The sequence below is a fragment of the Mus pahari genome, chromosome 6 (genome assembly GCF_900095145.1).
Source record: "Mus pahari chromosome 6, PAHARI_EIJ_v1.1, whole genome shotgun sequence".
NCBI classification, from domain to species: Eukaryota; Metazoa; Chordata; class Mammalia; order Rodentia; family Muridae; genus Mus; species Mus pahari.
The window spans coordinates 12118984-12142734 of record NC_034595.1 but is presented as its reverse complement, the minus strand read 5'-3'; the positions used below and the strand labels follow the sequence as shown (position 1 = coordinate 12142734).

Here is a 23751-nt window from a genome sequence, read left to right as displayed (position 1 = left end):
TGATGATGGGATGGATTCCCGGATGAGGTAGTCTCTGGATAGTCCATCCTTTCATCTTATGACTGAACTTTTCAAAGAGTATCTTTCATGTGTCTATGGTGCCAGGGGTAGAACCAAGGACCTGGCACATGCTTGACAAGTGTTGTACTGTTGAGTTATAGGTCAGCAGTGAGCTCTATCCCCAGCCCTGAGTTGCAACCCCAGCCCTGAGCTGCATCTCCAGCCCTGAGCTGCAACCTCAGCCCTGAGCTCCATCCCCAGTCCTGAGCTCCATCCCCAGCCCTGAGCTGCAACCCCAGCCCTGAGCTCCATCTCCAGCCCTGAGCTGCAACCCCAGCCCTGAGCTGAGTCCCCAGTCCTGAGCTGCAACCCCAGCCCTGAGCTCCATCTCCAGCCCTGAGCTGCAACCCCAGCCCTGAGCTCCATCTCCAGCCCTGAGCTGCAACCCCAGCCCACAATAGAATTTCTACATCTACTCATTGTCATTTGTTACTATAACATTTTATAATTAAAATACTTATGCATACATTTTACAATTTCTCTCACTATTTCTTTTTCTTGATTTCCTTTCTTCTGAAATATAATTTTTTAATTGCTAGATTTACCACCCCATCCTGTTAGCTAGCATTCCCATTATTGGAAAATAATGGAGACATTTTTGTCTTATTTTTTTTACTGGATATTTTCTTTCTTTTTTCTTCATTGGATATTTTCTTTGTTCACATTTCTATTGTTTCCCCACCCAGAAACCCCCTCCCCATGCCCCTTCCCCTGCTTCTTTGATGGTGTTCCCCCACCCACCCACTCCAGTCTCCCTGCCCTCAAATTCCCCTACACTGGGACCTTGAGCCTTTCCAGGACTTAGGGTCTCTCCTCCTGTTGATGTCCCATAAGGCCATCCTCTGCTACATATGCAGCTGGAGTCCTGGGTCCTTCCATATGTACTCCTTGGTTGGTGGTTTAGTCCCTGGGAGCTCTGGGGTCAGGGGGTGGTTGGTTGGTTGATGTTGTTGTTTTTCTTATGGGGTTGCAAACCCCTTCAGCTCCTTCAGTCCTTTCTCTAATTCCTCCATTGGTGACCCTGTCCTTAGTTCAATGGTTGACTGTGAGCATCCACCTATATATTTGTTAGGCTCTGGCAGAGCCTTTCAGGAGACAGCTATGTCAGGCTCCTGTCAGCATGCATTTCTTGGCATCCACAATAGTCTCTGTGTTTGGTAACTGTATATGGGATGGATCCCCAGTTGGGGCAGTCTCTGGGTGGCCTTTCCTTCAGTCTCTGCTCCCGTGAGTATTTTGTTCCCCTTTCTAAGAATTGAAGCACCCACACTTTGGTCTTTCTTCTTGAGCTTCATGTGGTCTGTGACTTGTATGTTGGGTATTCCATATTATTAAACTTAATGGGGGTGCTTCAAGTATTATTTCAGCCATTAGTTTTATGATAATTCTGTTTGTCACATTAAATAACCATTCTTCTACTCTTTGCTTACTTCACTTGCAAAATTATAAATGTGTTGCCAGTTGCCAGTGATATTTGTAGCACTTGAGATTGTCTTTGTCCTTTGGTCTTTCGGTGTAAAGCACACGAATGAATTCTTTATAGATGGTTTTGAGCACTAAATGCTATTTGGTAATATTATGTAGACATTTAATATATCAACTATATATTTTTGCATTTTATTGAGTGTGTACGTCAGGTGTGTGCAGTGCAGCATGTGTCTGTGTGTGCCGTCAGGAGGTCAGAGGACTACTTGTGGGAATAAGTTCTCTCCTTCTACCATGTGAAGCCTGTTGGAGTTGGACTCGGGTTGTCAGGCATGTTAGCAAAAATCTTTATTCACTGAGCCATCTCATCAGCTGGATTGCAATTGTTTTATAAGGTTTTTCACAGCATTAAAAATGGAGTTTAATTTGATAAGTATCTACAGTTGACTTAGCAGTTTGCTTGCGTGTGGTAACCCGGTTGGCATTCGGGTGAGCCCATTTTTACTGTTCAGATTTTCCAGACCTCTGTGGAAGGAATGGATGCTGGAGGTTGTCACGAGGAGGAATTGTTTGGTCCTTGCAAATTCGTTCTGTTGTTTTATAGTCTGGACTATGTCTGCTACTCATCAGTTCCTGTGCCCACCATTTTCCAATGTGGTGTACTGTCCCCATGGGTCCATTTCAAACTGGTGTGTGTCCTTGTTTAATAACTTAGGCATGTGTGTGGGTGGATAAACTCTGGACCCATAAATCTAAGATTAAGCTCGCCTCTGACCCTCTGGTTCCTCTGTGATTTGGCTAGACGTCACAAAAAGCCTAAAGACTCTGCAAGCCAACAATTTTTTCCCTTTCTAGAATTTCAGTCTCTTAAGGTTGAGTAAATACTTCAAATAAATGAGGCATGCTTACTATGATTCATTTGAAATCACAGCATTAATGGGAAAGCCCTGTTAATGAAAAATACTCCACTTGTGCTTCTGACATTGCTGTCAGTTGGTTAATGCTCCCTCTCCCTCACCAGATAGCACAATTAGGAAAATCTCAACACAGTGCCTGTGTGTTATAGAGGCTCAATATCAATCTGTTGGATTCATTTGTTCATTTGCAACTTTTCATGTTAGTCTGGAGTCAAGGTTTCGTTCAACTAAGACTGGGTTTGACTTCTTGGTACCTCAGGTTTCATTCAACCAAGACTGGGTTTGACTTCTTGGTACCTCTGCCTCCACTCTGGGTGATAGGCACGTGTCACCACCCCTGGCTCCTATTCACCAACAGGATAAGAATATAAGATTAAGCTGTCACATAATACCTGGCAGTTATAGCCAGACAAGCAAGCATTAACTTTACTTCAATGGTGTTAGAATAAGGAACAAGGTCACCAAGATACATTTATTTTATGGCAGAAGAATTGGAAGAAGTTTCTATGAGATGAACTTGGCCCTAAGCTCTGGAAGACCAGTAAAAGTCAGGGGGAGGGCATGTTGGAAAAATGAAAACGAGTTATGAAGAATCTTCAGGCCCTACAAACAATGACAAAGAATTGTTTATTCCGAAAGCCCCAGCTTGGGTGGAATAGAGTGAAGAGCGACACGGTGAACTAAAGAGGAGACAGGGAAGTGGCTGGAAGGACTAATTAGGACTAGATAGCAAAAGAACCTGGGGGAAAGTTAGGTTTCAACCTTAACAGATTGGTAATATTTAAAGTTCAGAAAAATGATTGCATTGGGATTTCAGAAAAATAACATTAAGGGCGGGTCAGAAAATGGATTTGAAAGAATTCGGTCCTCTAGAAATGCTTAAAGGAGCACCTGGGGCAAGGCTGGGCGAATAGAACTAAGAGACAGGCAGGTGACGTGGGGTGAAATGCCTCGGTTTGGGTGACAGCGATAAATAGGACAAAGACATTCTAGATCACTCAGGATGCTAATCTTGGAAGGTAGGGGATGTGGAGACATATTGGAGGAAATGAAAAGGGTGGTAAAACCCTTCTTTGTGCATGAATTGACAATAGGGGGTTGGGAAGACTGTGTAGTACAGTCAGGCTAAGACACCCATCAAGCCACTAGAACATCACAGGGGCAGGAGGGGGGCATCAAAGAGCTTAATTTGATGTAGGCTTAGGAGCCATTGACTTGTACGTGAGGCTCAAATGATGTCTTCCAGGGAAAGCACAGAGGAGAGAAAAGGACGAAAGTATGGAAATGCTCTGTTTTTTCATATGTTTAATAACTTAATATTAAAATAACGATAACCACATGAGAAGTCAAGAATGTTTCTATTATTAATTAACTTCCTACATTTTGGCATAATATAACTAAATATTTTTTTATATTCTACCAATAGCCTGTTTATCCTCCCTCCCTCCCTCCCTCCCTCTCTCCCTCCCTCCCTCCCTCCCTCCCTCCCTTCTTTCTTTCAGTAGTTTTTCTTTCTTTCACTGCCTTTGTTTGGTTTGGTGCAAACACACACCTAGTTTCCTGTGACTTCTCTCTTTTTTGATTAGAAACCTGTAAATTTTCTTTATCTTTTAGGAACACTAAATTTTTTGATAAACATGATATATATGCATATATATATATATATAATAGAGAGGTGGGAAGGGAGGAAAGGGCAGAGTAGTCACAAAACGAATCAGCCCTTTGTAATGATGTGTCTTACTATGCTGCTAGACTTTTCAAAAGACTCTTAAATAATGATGAAGAACTTGATGGTTTACTCCTTCTTTACTTGGGATCGCTGAATTTCTACAGTCAGCCATTGTTTCCACTTTTGTCTCAAGGTAAATAACTTAGGGCTGGTGAGAAATTTCAGTGTGTAGAGGTGCTTGCTGCCAAGCCTGGGCACTGGAGCGCAAGCTCCAAGTTCCATGTGTAGAATAAAAAACAGATTCAGAGAGGAGAAAAATGGATGACAGTAGATGAAAATTAAGACAAAACTGGCTGAAAAATTGAGAGAAATAGTGAACTGAGTAAAATAAAAAAAAAATTGTAGCCAGAAAGTTAAAGCACAATGCTAATCTCAACTCTTTTGTGATTTTAAAAACTAATTCTTTAAAGCATTTCATATATATGATATATATATATCCTTTTTGTTGTTTGTTTAATGGTATATATATATATGATATATATATATATATGTCATATATATATTAAATAGAGGTAGAAGGGAAGAAAACAATACCATTAAGCAAACAACAACAGAAAAGATACGCAATAAATGTCTTGAGATGTTCCCACTGGATCCAGAAGGCATTAGAATGAGATCTAGCTGGTATGTGTGTTCGGGGGAGATTGGAACTGGTGACATCCAGGGGATGGTGAATCAACAGAGAAACTTCTTTTCCTAAAAGCTTCATGGCATACATAAAGAAAAAATTCGCTGAGTCAAAGAATGTCAGACAGCATAAAATGAAAATAGTAACTAAATAACAGCTGAAACTTGGAGAAAGTTGGGGTGTGAACGTGAGGAATGTCTTCCCCATGACTTCCCCATCAGTTGGTGCTCGATGTTTCCCAACAAGAAATTCCCATCAAATCGCATCATGCCATTCTAAAAGCTGACTGGGCTTTTCCTCAGAAGTAGTATTGAATAATATATGTGTTCACATGGGTGTTTCAGCCCATTCCAATTATTGTGTATGCTTGTAGACCCCCCTTTAATTGTATACATACTAGAGTTTCACACTGGGTATGGGTAGAAATCAAGTTGAAACCCTGCCATAATTTACTAATTTTCTGCTCCATGACGAAGCAGTACTCAGATGCAGTCACAGGGTGGTTTTGTCCACTGTATGAAATTCATTAAAGAGTGACTAATGACCTTTGCTAGTCGGCATGCTCAGGGTGAGGAGTTGAGGTTTGGTCCTTGCAGTAGCTCAGATTGTGTTTTCCTGCAGCCTAGAATTCAGGGTTCAGGAGAGAGCGTTGGCCCCTTCTGCTTCTGCTGTCACCTCCGTTGTCTCCAGGGCTTTTGCAACAGCTCTTTGAAGGAAAAAAAAAAACTAGTTTGGGTGGGAGTTGGGGGGTGCAGTCTTGTGTAACGGTGATGGATCTCCCTTGTTAAATCTGAGTTACACAATCCTGCATTTTTATCATTCTGATGACTATTGCTGGACTCAAAGCCCATTTTCCTTCCAGCTATTTATACAAGCAAATCAGAGACTTGATACAATGCAGATGGAGATAACCTTTTGCCATACAGAGTCCATCTCCAGTTTTTCTTTGGCAGCAAATCCTTTGTCTCATTCAGTATTCTGGAGGCAAAAAAATCTGTAGCAGATGATGTAAACTATTTCAGAAAGACAGGAGAAAAACACCAGACTTCTTCTACATTCCATGTCTCTGAAGTCTTGGTAGGAAACAATGTTTTAGTGAGTTGTGACTTTACTCAAACCTGATGAGGCACAAAGACGGGGAGAGCTGTAGATTATCCTCAGTCGCGCATCTTCCCTTGGTCATCTTTGAAGGATATTCCAAACCCAGGTCTCGTGTTACTCTGCCTGGACTACTTGTCCTCCCATTCCTGCTGTCTTCAGCTTCATGCATTGGCTTGCCAGCAGAGCTCATGGCCCCTGGAAGTACTCATCAGCGGCTCTACCAAAAGAGCCAAAGCAGAATCACGGCTTAAAGTATATTTGTTTATTTTTCTTTGTGTATACAAGTGTTTGACCTGCCGGTGTGCCTAGTGCCCACGGAGGGAAGAAGCGGGCTTCAGATTCCCCGGTTTTATGGATGATTTGGGCCACCGTATGTGTGTCAAGAACTAAGCCTGGGTCCTCTGCAGGAGGGAGAGGTACACGGAACCATGGCTCTGCCTCGCACACAGCTGAAATCACACAGTGTGTGAGGAGCAGTGACTGGAGAAGAGATGCTGAAGTCCACACCAAGGTGGAGGAAAGGCCCTGGGCTGAACTGAGGCTAACACTCCAGGAAATGAGTTCTTTATTCTAGAAGGCACAAAAAGAAAATTAATGTTACTTTATATTCAAAGAGTATTTTTTTAATCTTTGGAAGATTCAACCATTTATATGTTTATTAGTCACATCTTCCCTCTTTACCTCTTTCCAATTCTTCCTAGAATTTTTTTTTTTTGTATAAATAGTGCATGTTTACACACTCACGTTCCTGCCACTTACTCAAGACCAGGTCACTCCAGGGTCCTAGAGTTTACCCACTCAATTCATTGCACAAACATTTATGAGCATATACTTGACACCATGTGCTATCAAGAGTACCACAGTGGAAAAGAAAAATTTACTTTTCTCTCTTTCCTTTTCCATTATTCTTCTTGTGTTCTCAATGTCTTGCTTACAGTTAGCTGCCATGACCTTGTCAACTAGCCCTTCAAGATGACCACGAGCATAGTGGAGTGTCTGTGAAGATGCGACTTCTGGATGGAACTAGAAAGAGTCACTAACTCATAGTGAAGAGCAAAGATGGTGCAGACACAACCCACTGCATCCTGGAGGGCTGGAACAAACATGAAAAATAGAATTCTACAAACAAATTGTTTTGTCCTATTCGAAACAAAAAATTGAACTCTTCCCCATTCAGAAATAATAATGAGTATGTTCGTAAGGGTGTTTCAGCCCGTTCCAATATCTGTTTATGGGTCTAGAACTCCCCTCCCCCTTGCCCAGTTTAGTGTATCTATACTACGAATGTAAACACACACACACATGCTAAACTTGAAACGCATATGTGCATTCAATTTCTCATCTTTGTCAGTGCATACACCTCCCGTTATTTGGCCTGCAGAAGGGACTTTCAGCTGCCCTTGGTCTCCTCAGCTTGTCTTTGCTAGCCCTGAAGCTTTCTGGATTTCTGTCCTGAGAAGAAGCCCCAGCCTACATTTTATATTCCCTGACCTTGAACTGAAGTTGAACATTTTCTTCACAAATTTCTGGCTCCTTCTAGTGGATAATGGTATCAAGAGATTGCAGCCAGGTCATTTCTACTGGGGCTGGTCCTTAACACTGTATGTGTGTGTGTGTGTGTGTGTGTGTGTGTGTGTGTGTGTGTGTCTGGGTGGGTGTGTCTGTGTGTCTTTGGGATAGATTTCTAGAAGTGGTCAAACAGAAATAATCTACAGAAGAATTTCATGAGGTGACCCTCATGTTCAGTTGGCAAAGGAAACATTTGGGTCTAACCACAAATACTTTAAAAAAGAGAAAAGAGGATGGCAAGTGTCTTAGTCAGGGTTTCTATTCCTGCACAAATGTCATGACCAAGAAGCAAGTTGGGGAGGAAAGGGTTTATTTGGCTTACATTTCCATACTGCTGTTGATCACCAAAGGATGCAGGACTGGAACTCAATCGGGTCAGGGAGCAGGAGCTGATGCAGAAGCCATGGAGGGATGTTCTTTACTGGCTTGCTTCCCCTGGCTTGCTCAGTCCACTCTCTTATAGAACCCAAGACTACCAGCCCAGAGATGGCACCACCCACAAGGGAACCTCCCCCCTTGACAACTAATTGAGAAAATGCCTTACAGCTGGATCTCATGAAGGCATTTTCCCAACTGAAGCTCCTTTCTCTGTGATAACTCCAGCTGTGTCAAGTTGACACAAAGCTAGCCAGTACAGCAAGAATTTCCTTACTATTAAGAAAAATGAACACGAAGCAACAGCACCCCAAACTATGTGGTATTAACCAAGAGCAAAGAGACAGGAGAGAACTACAGAAGAAAGAGGACCAATTAGCAAATGAAGTGGGGAATGCTTATCCAGCTGAATCAAAATGAAGGCATTCTATACTATGCACAAAAGTAAAAACAAAATCCAGTGTGCAATTTGGAATTTTAAAAATAGAAGTATTGGTGTAAAACACAGAGAATATTTGAGTGGCTTTAGGGAGGAGAAGAGGCAGAAGTGTCTGCGGCTCTCTGCTGAGCGGAGGAAGAGCTGTTCTGTGTTGGCAGCATGGGTTGAGTGTGCTCTCTAGACTCACAATATTGAGGAATTTAAATAGCCCGACTTTCGTGAATCACACTAGAAGACCACTTTTCTGATTGGAACCAGCCTGTTCCTTAAAATGCCGGGCCTGTCACTCTGAATACCTTTGATCTGTGTTGCAAAGTCACCTTCTCCTCTCATCCCTACATGTCATCTCTTGTCCAGACAGACAAACAGACAGACAGGCACACATGCACACATGCACACATGCACACACACACACACACACACACACACACACACACACACACACGTCCAAATGATATTCTCTACTTAGCTCCCAAGGTGTCATGAGGTCCCGTTGGAATGAGATACTATGTGCTAAGACAGAACATCACCTTACAGCCTGGTGATGGTTTTTTAAAACTTTGTCTTAATAAAACTGAGTGGAATGAGTATTCTGTGGGCATTTCTTCAGTATTTAATTGGGGATGAAGCCCAGGTGTGGGTGATGCTAAGCATGTGTTTTACCCCCAGCCCAGAATTTCTCTCTGAGATGCCTTTCCCCCATATGAAGAAACAAGGCCTGCCATGTATGGACATCTAGCAAAACCCAACACTACAAGTTTCTAATACTTCCATTTCAAACCCTGAGTCATGCTTAGAATTTTTCCTCTTCTCTCCTTGTGAAAAGCTGCCCAGGGGACACCCACCCCTAGGCTCGCTGCACTTCCATCTTCTGAGTTGCACAATGACCTCATTCATGGCCATGCCACCATCATGAACATTCAAACACAGGGAGGACTGTGACCCTCAGTACCTCAGGAGATGTCTGTCTGTCATCTACTCTGTGACTCAGTTGGGTGTGTAGAGACTTCAGACTCACACAAGCTTACAACATCTCCTGTACTCTTGTCTTTCCCCTCCCCTTATCCCTAGAGGCTCTTGCTTGGGGGATATAAAAGTCTCACTCTTGTCACACATTCATCCCAGACCTCTTGTCCTTCATCAAGTGGTCAGCTTTTTAAATTGTAAAAACTAAAACCTTGAAGGCTGTTGATTGAGGCCATGGTGTATATTTGACAAATGTCTCTTAACAATGTGCATGTTAGTCTGTCACTCACACACAGACACACACAGACAGACACACACAGAGACAAATGCACACAGATGCACACACACACACACACACACACACACACACAAAACACAACACAGCTCTCTGTGCCTGATTTTCTAGGCTCCCATTAGTTTGTTTATTGCACTTAATTCTTGAGGACTGTGGCAGCGACACACTTAAACACCTCTTCTCAAACTGCTCGCCCTCTATCTAGACAGTTTCTGGAGTCCTTTTCAGTTTGATTTTCTTTAAACTCAAGTTTGGCAGCTTTAGTTGCAGCTCACAATAGCAAAGTTTAGGTAAGAATAATTTGATTTTAAGCAGCCTCCATTAAGCAGATAGTGACAGACTTTTATTTATACAGATACTGATCTTAGAATCTGAAATAAATAGGCCTGTGAATCTATTCCCTAAAGTAAATGGATCAGAACGTATCTTTCAAATCATATCTTATTTTGATTTTTAAAAATGCCGGTATAATTGTTGCTATCCTGGACTGCCTCTGCAAACACACAGGGGTCTCTCTCATTATTGTTTGATAATCATGCTACCTTCAAAGAACTTGCTAGAAAATGTATCCAGCCACTTCCTTGCCTTCTCAAGCAATTCTAATGAAAAGCTACATGGGAGTTGAATGGCAATGCCAGATCACACTGGAGTTCCTGTGCCTTTGGGTCTAACATTGTAGAGCATCGTTGGTAATGAGGTGTTAAGAGCTTTGTCTGCTTCTGTCCATGGTGAAGGAATTACACACATTGTAAAACAGACTGACCTGTCCTAAAACAATAAAGCTCAAATGTCAGGCTTAGTGAATCCATGTTTTCCCATGCAGATGGGATGCTGCCAAAACCTGCTAATTTTATGTGAAACCTGGGTGGTCTAAAATGATGAAGCATTGGATCAAGTCTACATTTTTGAAGGAGTCATGGACAAACAAATATAGGAAGGAGGTCAGCCATCACAAGCCCTGGAGAAGACATGTCCTGATAACATTTTGTTCTAGGGGGTCTGATGGTGGTTTACAGAAACACAGAAAGAGATGCAATGTAGATGCATAAAACTCAGGATTGGGTCACGTTTCCAGGTCGGGAGAATGGATAGATTAGCTTCACAAGAAGTGGCAGTTAGTATGTCAAAGTCATTCTGTAAACCTTTTGTTCTTCATCAGCAAGCTCGGTGGAGATGGGGATGATGGTGGCATGGTTGCTGACAATGACACATTTTGAATGGTTTTGAGGCTCATTGTACATCTATGACGCCACTGCAGATCCCAATCTGTGCCTGTTTCTGCGTTCCTATCACTGACCAGTGTTTCTCAGGGACTACCTTAGCCAGGAAAGGAAGCAAAGAGGCTCACGTCACTCACCCTCGGATCTTCCCTGTGTCTTCACAGCAAATCCTTCGGCACTCTAGAGAAAACTCCACCAAAGTCATATTTCTCATCACCGATGGCTATTCCAACGGCGGAGACCCCAGACCTATTGCAGCCTCACTGCGGGATTTCGGAGTGGAGATCTTCACGTTCGGGATTTGGCAAGGGAATATCCGGGAACTGAATGACATGGCTTCCACCCCGAAGGAAGAACATTGTTACCTGCTCCACAGTTTTGAAGAATTTGAGGCTTTAGCTCGCAGGGCGTTGCATGAAGGTAATAGAAGTTAATAGAGTTACAGGTACCTTGAAATGTCTCTCTCTCTCTCTCTCTCTCTCTCTCTCTCTCTCTCTCTCTCTCTCTCTCTCTCTCTTTCTCTCTCTCTTTCTCCCTCTCTCTCTCCCTCTCGTTGCATGAAACTCATTGAAGAGTNTCTCTCTCTCTCTCTCTCTCTCTCTCTCTCTCTCTCTCTCTCTTTCTCTCTGTCTCTCTCCCTCTCGCTCTCCCTCTCGTTGCATGAAACTCATTGAAGAGTGACTTCAAACCATTATGCTGCTCTTCGGGGAGCATGAGGCTTGCCAGTGCTTTGGGTGTCAGGGGATACCCTGAACTGCCCGGAGATGGCATGCTGAACTGGCAGCAACCTTGTTTTGCTTCCTTTCCTAACAGCTGCAATGCATTTCCCTAGAATATCCATATATTCCCACCTAGATCCATGAGATGAATGGAGGTGTGTTTGGAGGCCACACACAGAGTGGGAAGCCGTGACTGAGATCACATTCACAGCTATCTGGACAGATGAAGTAAACATTCTGAGACAGGAGCATTGAATCTCGCCAGAACGTTTCCAGAAATACACAGGAAGATAGGGTGCTGAATACTAACACTCACTTCTTGCCCTGATAATTCAGAAATAAAGTGGCTTTTGTCATAAGAAACATCAGTCCTAACAGGGGAGAAAAATTAGCAAAGGAATTCATCGGCGGTCTCGATGCACCGCGTGTATAAGGATGTTTAACTGTATGGTTCTCAGTTAGGTGAACTCGCCTGCTGTGATATGAACCTGGAGAAAAGAATCCAGGCAGATTGTGAGGTGTGGACAGGAGATTTAGCTATGTGCCAAACTGAGCCGTGATCCTGGCAGGTACTCAAGTAAAAAAAATTCAACGTTAAGGCGGGAATGATAACAATATATTCAAAGAACCTATGATGCTCAAAAAAGCCAGGTTATCCATGATGGGATTCCAGGAGAAGAGTTTCCAGTGGGCTATGAGCAAGCCTATCACTGTGGCTTTAGTCAAAAGGATTAGCCTTTCTGCGGGTGGAGTTCCTAGCTAACTTTCTAGAATTAAGACTCTTAGAAAAATGGGGCAGACTGGGAAGTGAGTTTGGGGATGAAAACCAGGGTTAGATATAAATCCTAGGCTTACAACTGGCTTAATTTCTAAAAGTTAGGTCATAAAAATTCAGAAGTCTTGGACTTGGATCCTAGCTTCATCATCTATTGAGTGAGTGATTTGGAGGCAAATTATCTGTCTTTTAACACTTCTTAGAGTTCTGGTCAATGAGAATAGTACTAACTTCACAGGCTTACTATGAGAGTCAACTAGGTTAAGACATACAAAAGAATTAGAAACTCACTGATGGGACCTGAGAAATAATTGGGTAAAAAGTGCTTGCTGCTAAGACCTACAACCTGAATCAGATCCCTGGGACCCATATGGTGAAAGAGGGATCCAGTGTATGCCCACATCCACTGACGAAATAAATACAAGAAAAAGTAAATCACTGGTGGCTTTTATAAAGGCTCAGTGACTGTTTTTTTACTGCACTTAGTGAATCATTGAATATAAACAGTAATGGATTATTTGTTATTAATTGCTTCAGGCAATCAAGGATGGGTTTCAATCTTTTCTCCTCATTCGAAATAGGAGTTACACAATAATATGTACCACAGATTTCTGAAGAGGAAGAAACCTCCACATCTCACCTAGGCTTCATTGTCCAGCACATGGTCACAAGGAACCAGCAGCTCCTGTGTCTCTCCTCCTTTCTTAAATAGAGCAGCGGCGTGTCATCCAGTGTGCCATTCGGGAAAGCAGGGGGACTGTCGGGGTAGTGGGGAGTGGGTGTTACTACTTTTGAGTATGAAGTTATGGGTGTTGTGATGGGCTGTATCAAATGAATCACCAGTCCAATTAATTGTTCCTCTGACTTTTGGGGCAGTTGCTTCTGCCCTAAACTGAGTTGGCGCAGAAATAAGAGCAGGCAGGGCTATCAAGGAAAAGGTTGTTTTGCTAGCACACACTGGGACTTAATGGGAGGCGCCACCTTTGTTACACTAAGCTCCCATCTAGAACATGTCTGACTTGGGTTGACTCTCCTGGGTTGGTAAGAAGAAGTTCCACATGTACTAGAAGATACAACACCCGAGAGGTGAGCCCGATGACCTCTCCTCCATATTCTTCTACTTGGATGGACTCACTCTCAGCCTCCGACGTTCATGTTTCTGAACACGCTCAGTAGTCCCAGGCTGCAGAACAGATTTTCACCAACTTACCCCCCACTCACTCCTCTCCTGGGCCCCAGTGCTACTGTACCAGCCTTGGTAGCCAGGCTTTGCTTGCTCCCTTAGGTCCTCTGTTGCCAACAAACCTCTGGTCTAGTTTCTCAGAACTAATTCCCAGGGAGCTCTGTGAGCCCTAGCACTGGCTCTGGGCTGGAGGTGCCTGCTTTTGCTGATCTCCTTTCCTTGAGGCTCAGTCTCCTCTAACTTCAGTCCTTCGTCGCTGGGCAGACGCTTCCCATTTGAGACCATCTCTCATCTCCTTCCCAGATCTTCCTCTGCAGACCGTTAGCCCTGCCAACAGTCACCCACTTGCATTATTCCTAGGGGCCCATCCCTGTATCTGGACGTAGCAGCCTGACCCGAGCACTGGAATTCAGTCTAAGATTTTCTAACTTATTTAGCTGGAGATAGGAACTAATCACTTGCTCCGTTCCAGGCCGTCCATCCAGGCTCAGCCTTAACCCAGCCTTAAGCCAGTGTCTGAATGACTGTACTCAAGGATTCTTGGCATGCTTTCCCCCAGCTCCTGCCTCAAACACTCAGTATGGTCTCTTTCTACATAACACGTGTTTCTGTACTTACAACAACTAAGAAGCAGACTGGATTATGGTTTATGTCCTTAAACTTACGTGTTGATATTTTTTAATCAAACTACAGATGTGATGCTAATTACTCTAGAGTCAGTAGCCCACAGTCAGCACTCTTAGGTCAGGATCATGGTTTTATTTCTAACTTGAACAGGATTTGGGAAGTCTGGTTGAGGCTGCCTGACCTCACACAGAGGTCAGAGAATGCTGCTGTTGGAAGCCAGAGGGGTGATCTGATGCGCTAATTACCTGCTGCATCTGGAGATTCCAGTCTACACTGCTTCATTTCTGCCTGACCCCGAGTGGCCCGAAGCATTTAGGATGAAGGCCCAGACTGAAATGACTGAACTGGCCAAAACTAACCCCCAGAGTATGTTCCTGCAAACAGCACACATTCATATGTGGGTGGAGGTGGGGAACAGTGGGAAACAGACGGATGAGAAGGGTTTTCTTCCCTCCAGTTTGCTCTTGATTTGTAACGACTAGAAAAATTTAACAATCAATTTTTTTTAATTGCCTCATACCCTTTGTTCTTGGTAGATCTACCTTCTGGGAGTTTTATCCAAGAGGATATGGCCCACTGCTCTTATCTCTGTGAGGCTGGGAAAGACTGCTGTGACAGAATGGCCAGCTGCAAATGTGGGACACACACGGGTCAGTTTGAATGCATCTGTGAGAAGGGCTATTACGGGAAAGGTCTGCAGTATGAGTGCACAGGTAAGTCTCTGGTGTGCGCATGCCTGTATCGGTCAGTGGTTGCTGTGTAACAAATGAGTCTGGAACTTTATGGCTTCAAAAGTGTTTATGACTGCTCATGAGTCAATCAAGCAACACCTTTGGTCTCAACGATCCTGACATCCATTGTGTGGTGGTTAGAATCTCAAGTGGGTTCTCTAAGATGTTTTGCAGTTGGTTGAATGTAGACTTGTCTAAAGTGATGTCTTATGAGAAAAGGGAGTCTGGTTGATATGAGGCTTCTCATGATCTGTCAGGCTAGCCTGTGCTTGTTGAGGGAGTGGTGGTTGGGGCGCACTGACCAAGAGCTTGCAAAGCCTTAGAACTTGGAGGAGGAGATTTGAACTGTTTTTATCTGTAGTTACCGTGACTTTGGTCTCCATGACATTGAAGCCAGTGGATGCTGGTCCCTGGTCTACAAATACTTGTCAGGTGATCACAAAGCTAGCAGCATAATCCAGATGAGCTTTTAGCTTGTCACAAAGCTCCGCAAAAGGAAATGAAAAGGTTCTAAAAGTGGCACCACTGAAAAATAGAACTTACTCCTACTTATCCGCGACTCCTAAGAAGACGTTAACAGTCAATCACGGGATGTTCTCAGGGGTCCTGTGCTCTGCACCATTTTATGTTAAGTATAACATATACTTATAAGTATTCTGTCATTTTCCTGTATAGGATTGTGTCCTCGCTTATATTGATTTTTAACCTAAAATAGTAGCTTCCAAGTTTCTGAAATGCCACACTCTTTGGAAAACTGTAACCAAGGAACTGTTTCCCATTGCGACCACATAGCAACAGGGGGTCTGATTTCCTCTGTACTACGAGGTTTTAACCCATGGAGCATGATTTTGCTCTGGCATTTGGTTGGAAGGCCTAGGCTGCATCGCAGACACATGGGTCTCCCCCGTAGCTGGTATTCTTCTTTGGTCATTTCTTCCTCCATCATTTCAGGGCATTACCTCTGTGCCATTGTGTAACTCTCTGTTGTTCGTTCTATTCCTTCTCTTACCTCCCTTCATATCTCCTGCCTCCCCTGGCTCCGATGCCAGATGGCAGGCACATCCTTGCCAGGTCTGACCGTCTGTGTTCACCCAGCAGAACTGCTACTCTCTTGGCCCCTTTCCCACCCCACCCAGCAGGCTTCTTCACTTAAGCAGAAAGATCAACCCATCGGCCTTCTGGCTGGCACAGAGCCTCCTCTTGATTTTCCCTTCTCTCAAATCTTCCCACACTCTCATCAACAACCCAGCTTGGCACTTTCCACAACACCTCCTCCCTCACCCCTCCCATCCTAACCTACCAAACACAGGCAGAAAATCTCATTTTCCTTGTTTGATGCTGTGTGGTCAGCGTGCCTGCCTTCAGTGTGGTCCTAGACTGAACTGTTCCCTGACACCAAACTGCTGTCATCAGTCGTTGTGGACCACAGTCCCCATTGCTTCAAGGCACCAGAATCTTGCATCCCCCAGGATAAGCTTCAAGTCAAAAGAGGTGGCAGTTCCCAGCCCTCTGTCCCTGCTGGAAACTAAAGGCTGAAAGGGACAGCAGTCTACAACATGTAGCTGTCATTGGAGCATCAGCAAAAGGGATTGGAAGCCTTTTGTTGTTCATTCCCTCCAAGAGCAATCACAGAAAGATTAGTTTTTAATCCATTCTCTTGAATTTAGTAAGCCTCCATTTGACACTTTCTGACAGTCAAAATCAAAATCAGGTATAGTTAAATATGCATTTTGTCATCTTCAGCTATTGATTTTAAGTGATAGAGGCAAGTGGGATTCAAACTCTGCGATACACACTGTGACTTTGCATAGTTGGATGGGGACACTTGTGGGTGGCTGCTCTAGCCCAAGAGAAAATGAGCTGAGAGAATATTAACAGTGTTCGTCCGACAGCATGGAAGGCTCCAGGAGAGACTTGTCTTTTCAAAAGGCAGAGAGAAATATTAGGTCTGCAGTATCCAATACTGAAAACTTGAATGAGAGAGAGAGAGAGAGAGAGAGAGAGAGAGAGAGAGAGAGAGAGAGAGAGGCTTTTAAGAATCTTTTATGAAGCAGCCTGTTCAACGGGAAGCCAAAAGCATCTTATTGCCTTGGGCATCCACTCTAACCACACGGATCAATTTGTAATTACAAACTGCAATCGATGTCGTCAGATACAAATACCCATGGTAGGAAGCTCAGGCTCCTGGGAAGGCTAAAAGTGCTCCCCTGAGTTTGGAAGACTCAAGGCTACCACTCTGCTCCGTGGAGGAGATGCCAGCATCCATCTAGCATCAGAATGTGTGCGGAGTGTGTGCCCTCACAGGCATATCACCTCTCAGAAGCCAGCCATTCCTTTTTAGAGCCAGAAGCAATGTTGGAGATGATCTGTTTTAAACCTCTCATTCGTGCAAGAGGAAATTGAGGCCTTGGAGAGATGAGCCTCGCTCAGGGCAACATGTCTAGCCATCAATAGGACATACATCAAGCCAAGGCACGGTTCTTCACGCTCTGTGTCACTTCTAAGCTATCGTGCCACACATTATTCTAGTTTTTGAAAATAACTGTTTGTGTGTATTGCTTTTCCAAGACCAGAGATATGGGACTATGCTCAAAATATTCAAAAACATTGAAATAAATATAGGCTTAAATCTCTGCTAGTTATTATCAGGTCCAAAGAGAACTCCATTTCTCCAAATTCCAGTGGTTAGACAAAAGCCTGCACTCCTCAGAAACAACCACCAAACCCAGACACTATTGTGGATGCCAACAAAAGCTTGCTGACAGGAGCCTGATATAGCTGTTTGCTGAGAGGCTCTTCCAGCGCCTGACAAATATAGAAGTGGATGCTCACAGCCATTCATTGGACGGAGCACAGGGTCCCCAATGAAGGAGCTAGAGAAAGGACCCAAGGAACTGAAGGGGTTTGCAGCCCCATAGGAGGATCAACAATATGAACTAACCAGTACCTCCAGAGCTCCCTGGGACTAAACCACCAACCCAAGAAAACACATGGTGGGATTCATGGCTCTAGCTGCATATATAGCAGAGGATGGCCTAGTTGGTCATCAATGGGAGGAGAGGCCCTTGGTCCTGTGAAGGCTCTGTGCCCCAGTATAGGGGACTGCCAGGGCCAGGAAGCAGGAGATGCAAGCCTGGCCACGAAATATCCTCCCCTGGCAGGATTAAACTATGCTCCCTTCATCGGATAAGTTAAAACCCCACCGCATGATATAAAGAAATTGCATGATCTGATGCTTGCCTTACCTTTGATCTTAAAGTCAGAACTCTTACACTCTCCTCTAAATTCCATGCTATCTCACTCCCAGCCCTGGCCTCAGGCTCCTGGCTTCTTTTCCGAGAACAAATAACTATTGTCATTGTGCCTATGTCATCACACTGATGAGCAGTGACTCCCTGTCCTGTATGTCCAACTGCTTCCCTTCAGACCCCATAATAAACGTTAAAAAGATAGCATGGAGTGCTCGGACCCCATTATAAATGTTCAAGAGACAATGACATGAAGTGCTCACATAGTACACATAGACAACATAGAGTGCTCACGTAATGCACTTGTTACTTCGCACATTTGTGTGACAAAACAGACAGAAAATGAAACAAAGCCAGCCTCACAGAGGGATGGGTTGTTTCCTGTCTCAGTAGATTCATCCCCTCAAGGCACAGAAGGCATGACAGCAGAAACTTAAGGCAGCCGGTCACAGAACATCAAAGTCAGGAAGCAGAGAGTGATGGACGCTGGTGCTCAGCTCATTTTGTCTGTTCAGCCCTGGAACTCAGCCCGAGAAATGGTGTACTCTGCACTCAGGGTGGGTCTCTCGCCCTCAATTTACCCAGCCCAGAAACTTCATCACAGACATCACCAGATGTTTGTTTCCATGGCAATTATAAAGCCCATCAAATCAAAACTCAAGACCAATCATCCCATGTAATGGGTACAAAGCCTCACTAGGTTTCAACCCTGAAAAGGGGAAATTGGTAAAAACTTAGTTGATATCAAAATATTCTGGACAAAACTCACAACAGAAACATCAGACATCTGTAATTTTTTTTTCTGTGCCTTCCACACCACCACCACATCCCCTGTCCAAAAACATGTGAGCATGTGGCACAGCACATTTATTTTTTACAATGTGGTTGGTATATTTGAAACCAAAACATTTATATTTGGTTGGCCCTTGTCAACAGTAAATTAAATGCAGCACACAACAGATTTGCTAGAATAGAATGTTAAGATGGATAGATCATCAAATCAGTTTCAAACAGCCGGGGAACTCTTGTAAACCCAAGTGGTTGCAGCTGTTCTGGATTCCCCGAGGGAGGACGAGAGGCACGGAACACAGGGCCAACAGGCATCCTGAGGACACTGTTTCTTTCCAGGCATCCTGAGGACACTGTTTCTTTCCAGGCGAGTCTGACTATTGCAGTGTGACAGTCAATCACAATGAACCAACTGAAATTGTACATCCATTCGGACCAAGGGCGAGGCTCCTATGTAACTTGAACAAAGCTCTAGTCATATTTCCTCAGAGGGGGATGCATGTAACTCCCCACTCCCACCCTGCACACACACACACACACACACACACACACACACACACACACACACACACGAGAGAGAGAGAGAGAGAGAGAGAGAGAGAGAGAGACAGAGAGAGAGAGAGAGAGAGAGAGAGAGAGAGAGAGAGAGAGAGAGAGAGAGAGCAGAGAAAGAACATTTAATGTAAAATATGTATACTCGGTNGAGAGAGAGAGAGAGAGAGAGAGAGAGAGAGAGAGAGAGAGAGAGAGAGAGAGAGAATGTTTCCTTCTGTATAAATATTATGCCATTCCTTTGGAAAGAGAGGACCAAGAATTCTAGAAATTCTTGCTTGAAAACAAAAACATTTGGAAATCGTGTCCTCTGAACAGAGCTTAGCTGTTCCTTCCTCCTACCCCCCCCACAAAGACCCCCAGTGGTACTTAGTGATGGATTTATAAGGTGTAAGGAATGTGTGCAAGAAATTCCTCCCTGCTTTTTATGAGGGGACACTGCTAGTGTGTAGACACAGCTTCCTGTGAGCTCAAGGAGAACGTTTGTGCCTGCTGCCTAGAGCAGGCTGGTATGTTCTGGTTTCTACTCAGTGGGGTGGGTGATGAGCCCTGAGGGTATCCCAGTCAATCACAATGATGTAGTAATAAAACACACATGATCAGACCGCGAGTATATATTGGTATATGTTAGCTCACTTTGTTTCTGTGATGGAATACCATGACCAAAACCAAAAACAACTTACAGAAGAAATAATTTGCTTTGGCTTAGGATTCCAGAGAGAGAGAGAGAGAGAGAGAGAGAGAGAGAGAATGGTGTGGGCTTGGGGATGGGGGGGTGATAGTTAATAGCAGAAATGGGAGATCCCATCTTTATCCATACACAGGAGGCAGAGAGTCTGGCAGGAAGTGGAACAAGGTAAGGCTCTAAAATCTCAAGGTCTGCCCCTCAATGGCAAACTTCTAATAAGCTGTACCTTCCAGAAGAATCCAGAACCACTGCAAACAGCGCCACTGACTGGCATCCAAGTGCAACACAAGAGTCTATGAGGATGTTCTCATTCAAACCACCATAGCTGGGATGTATCATAAAAAAACCCTAATGACAATGTACTTTACTCTGTAGAAATATGCATAGCAACTTACCCAGCAGCCTAGAACTTTCGAGAAAAGAATTGCATGCAACCAGTAATTCTGCTTTCCATTGTAAAACAAAGCTTCCCCTCCCCAGCCCCACTGTACATGGTTCATTCCATTTACAAGGACAAGGAGACAGGGGAAAGCCTTCAAAATCCTCTAAGCCATGCTGTCAAGCATTTTGCACCATGTGTCAAAATATTGAAAAATCTGTGTATCCCTAATTGATTTTCAAGTAGTTGGCTAAAATTTCTCCACAGGACTAATGGAGCACAATTAAAAGTGGGAAGCAGAAATAGGAAGAGGGACAAAGAAATCCAGCAAATCCCACAAGTCACTCCTGCTGATGTGAGGTCAAAGTTCAAACAAAGGATGTGCACATTGAAGCAGCCACAGCCAAAGCATGGTCTTGCCCATTCTTGACCCACCAAATCTCCGGGCTTCATGCTGGAAGGTGCTCTAACAAGTTGTTAAAATTATGTATCCTTTGTGAGGAGACAAGTATCCCCCTGGCTGGAGCCTTCTGTTCCCAGCATGGGATTCCTAGGCAAATTCCCATTTCTCTGACATCTATTAATTTAATAGCCTGATAATGTGATTGAGATCCAAGTGTCTCTGTAGAATATCTTTATTTCTGCCAGGCCTGTTGCAAGCTGCGTTATGCTGCTGGGTTTGAATTCTTGGAGTTCCTTCTAACTTACATGCCAAAGGTGACATCAGTTATCTGTCATCAAAAAAGTGCTATTAATGGCTTTATCAGCTGATAATTCCTTTAGGTCCCTTCTCAACTTCATTGAAATGGAGGAACTGGAAAACATTTAAGTTGCGAAATGAGCTGGTACTGTGTTGTTATTGGCATGGTGCTCTCAATTTTTGAGAAGGCTCCAGTGGGTTGTTCTCAGTGTACTAACAGGCTGCCTCTTCGTGTCACTCTTGCCAGGTTAAGTCCTTGGAGTTCTGCTGTGTAGCATATTTCCTGGAGTGAGGTGGGGCTTCCAGGACCTTGTTTATTGAGTTAAAAAGGGGGTGGCACGGAGGAGCCATCCACTGTGGTAACAGGGAAGAAAATGGCAAACAGCCAGTGAATTCACCCTCTAGGTCAGTTTTATAAAGGTGACTTACCAAATCTATTTTGAGAGACCAATGAACCAGACATCAACACACTATCATAGTCTGAAGGAATGGGACCACAAGAAGACGTTGTTGGAGAGAAACATCTTGATGATTAGCATCAGTTTCTTATGAGCACTTTCATAGGTATCTTCAGTTGTCAACTTGATGTACCTGGGGAGAGGGAACCCCAGGTCAGGATTGGCCTGTAAGCATGTCTGTAGAAGTATTTTATTCATTGCTAATCGAAGTAGGAGGGACCAGCCCACTGTGGGCAGCGCCATCCCTAGGCAGGTGAGCCTGGGCTATATAAAGGAGGGTAGATGAATGGAAGCCTAGAAACAAGGCAGTAAGCAGCATTTCTGCCAGGTGGTCTCTGCTTCAGTTCCCGACTTGAGCTCGTACTGGAACTCTTAACTGGAGCTTCTGAACATGATGGGCTGTAACCTGTAAGGTAAAATAAACCTTTTTATCCCCCAGGTTGTTTGGGGTCAGTGTTTTATCAGATCAGCAAAAAGCAAACTGGATCACAGCTGACTGACATAGAATGACTCTAGGAGAAGGATAGTCAAAATTGGCTGCTGCTCTTCTCTAGGGGCTTAGTGTGAGAGCCACTGTGTGGTCACGTAAGACTAAGGTGGTGCAGTGTAGACCATGCAAGCAAGGCCAGTCCTCCATGAACAAAGTTCAGTTTTGGTCCAAAAGTGGAGTCAATGGGCTCTGGGCTGCAGCTCCGTCATGTTATGTTACAAAATTCCATGGCGAATACTTGGTGATTCTTGGACCATGCTTGTAAAGATTCCTGATGGAGACTAGATCTGTTTCTTGGCATCTTATTAATGTCCCTACCTCCACAGAAAGGATGTTTTCCTTTTGAAAAATGGAAGACAGACTGAAAGGTCTTAGATGGGGGGTGGGTGTCAAGTGGAAACTGGAATAGATTATTGGGGGCATGGGGCTTATTGGAAGAATTATTAATGCCATAGACAGAGAGACAACAGTATGGTGGGGACTCTAAAGACAGTGCATGTCCCAGCACCAATGTCAAGATGGAAAGGACTCAGAAGAGAAGAAATTGGGGCCCAATGGCAGAAGTGCGGGGAGTTTTATAGCATGTGATTGTCTCCAGGCCCTGATTCCCAGGCAAGAGTCAGGGGGTTCAAAGCAGCATGTGTGGTCACCAGTACCCATTTGATACAAGCTCTAGCATCTGGGGAGTCTGTTAGCTAAGGATTCTGGAGTAAGTAGGGTGCCTGTGGGTGTCTATGAGTTGGGAAGGGCAGCTGCTGTGGTACCATGGCCTGAGCAGCAGCTGGATTCCAACGCTACATTCTTACATCTCAGTCTTTGATTATATTTAGAAAGAAAGAGGATCGATATTACAGGCTAAGGATGGGGACAGGGAGGCACGGTTGAGAGTGGGTGTCAACTCTATCTGACTTCTAAACTGGACGGAGATGAATATGAGGGTGGGCCTCCTCTTCTCCAGTGGTAGTCTGGTCTTAGCCTCTTGGGCAAAGACTGGCATCTGCACTTTACAGGAGAATGTTGAGTCCAAGTAGCCTGCTAAGCATGATTGGTTGCTTGTAGAATTTTGAAAACAACTTTTGTGAGTAAAACTACATTAAAATAAAAACTCAGAAAGTTGCCAAATGTACATTCTTAAATTCATAATAAAATCATAGGTTCTGAAACACCAAATGTGCATTCTTAAATTCATAATAAAATCACGGGTCTTATTACGCAAGTTAAGCTTTTAAAATATGTTAATTTACATGTTTCAATTTAAAGAAACGATGTTGTATGTTTCATGACAGTGTTGGTCAGCAGATGCAGAACAAAAAGACAAGTTATTTATATGGTTGGTAGCAACCTCTTCTATAAACATGTAATTATTTTGAATCCTTGGCACAAACATTTTTGGGGAGAGAGGGACTTAGTTGAAAGCTGCTAAAATTAAAAAAAAAAAAAGCAGTGTACAGGTCAGAAGAGAAAAGATTTGGGAGGGAGAGTTTTTCCAGTAAGAAAAGTTAAACCCAATTTAAGGTTATGTTTAAGCATTGAGCATTGAGGGGGCAAAGCTTTGTTATAGCCCAGGTGGCTAGCTTAAATCCCCTCCTCCCTAATTTTGAAAAGTGACTCAAGGGGACAGTGAAATGGCTCATTGGTGTGTGTGTGTGTGTGTGTGTGTGTGTGTGTGTGAGAGAGAGAGAGAGAGA

At 43.8% G+C, this 23751-nt stretch overlaps 1 protein-coding gene across 1 annotated transcript in view; it reads left to right on the top strand.

The window, feature by feature from the left end:
* The window catches only part of Svep1 (sushi, von Willebrand factor type A, EGF and pentraxin domain containing 1), a 178925-nt gene that overhangs the window by 17267 nt on the left and 137907 nt on the right, over positions 1 to 23751 (top strand). Inside the window, 2 exon segments of the mRNA XM_021200005.2 lie at positions 10889 to 11144; positions 14565 to 14741. Of these exon segments, the coding sequence (XP_021055664.1) occupies positions 10889 to 11144; positions 14565 to 14741 (433 nt within the window).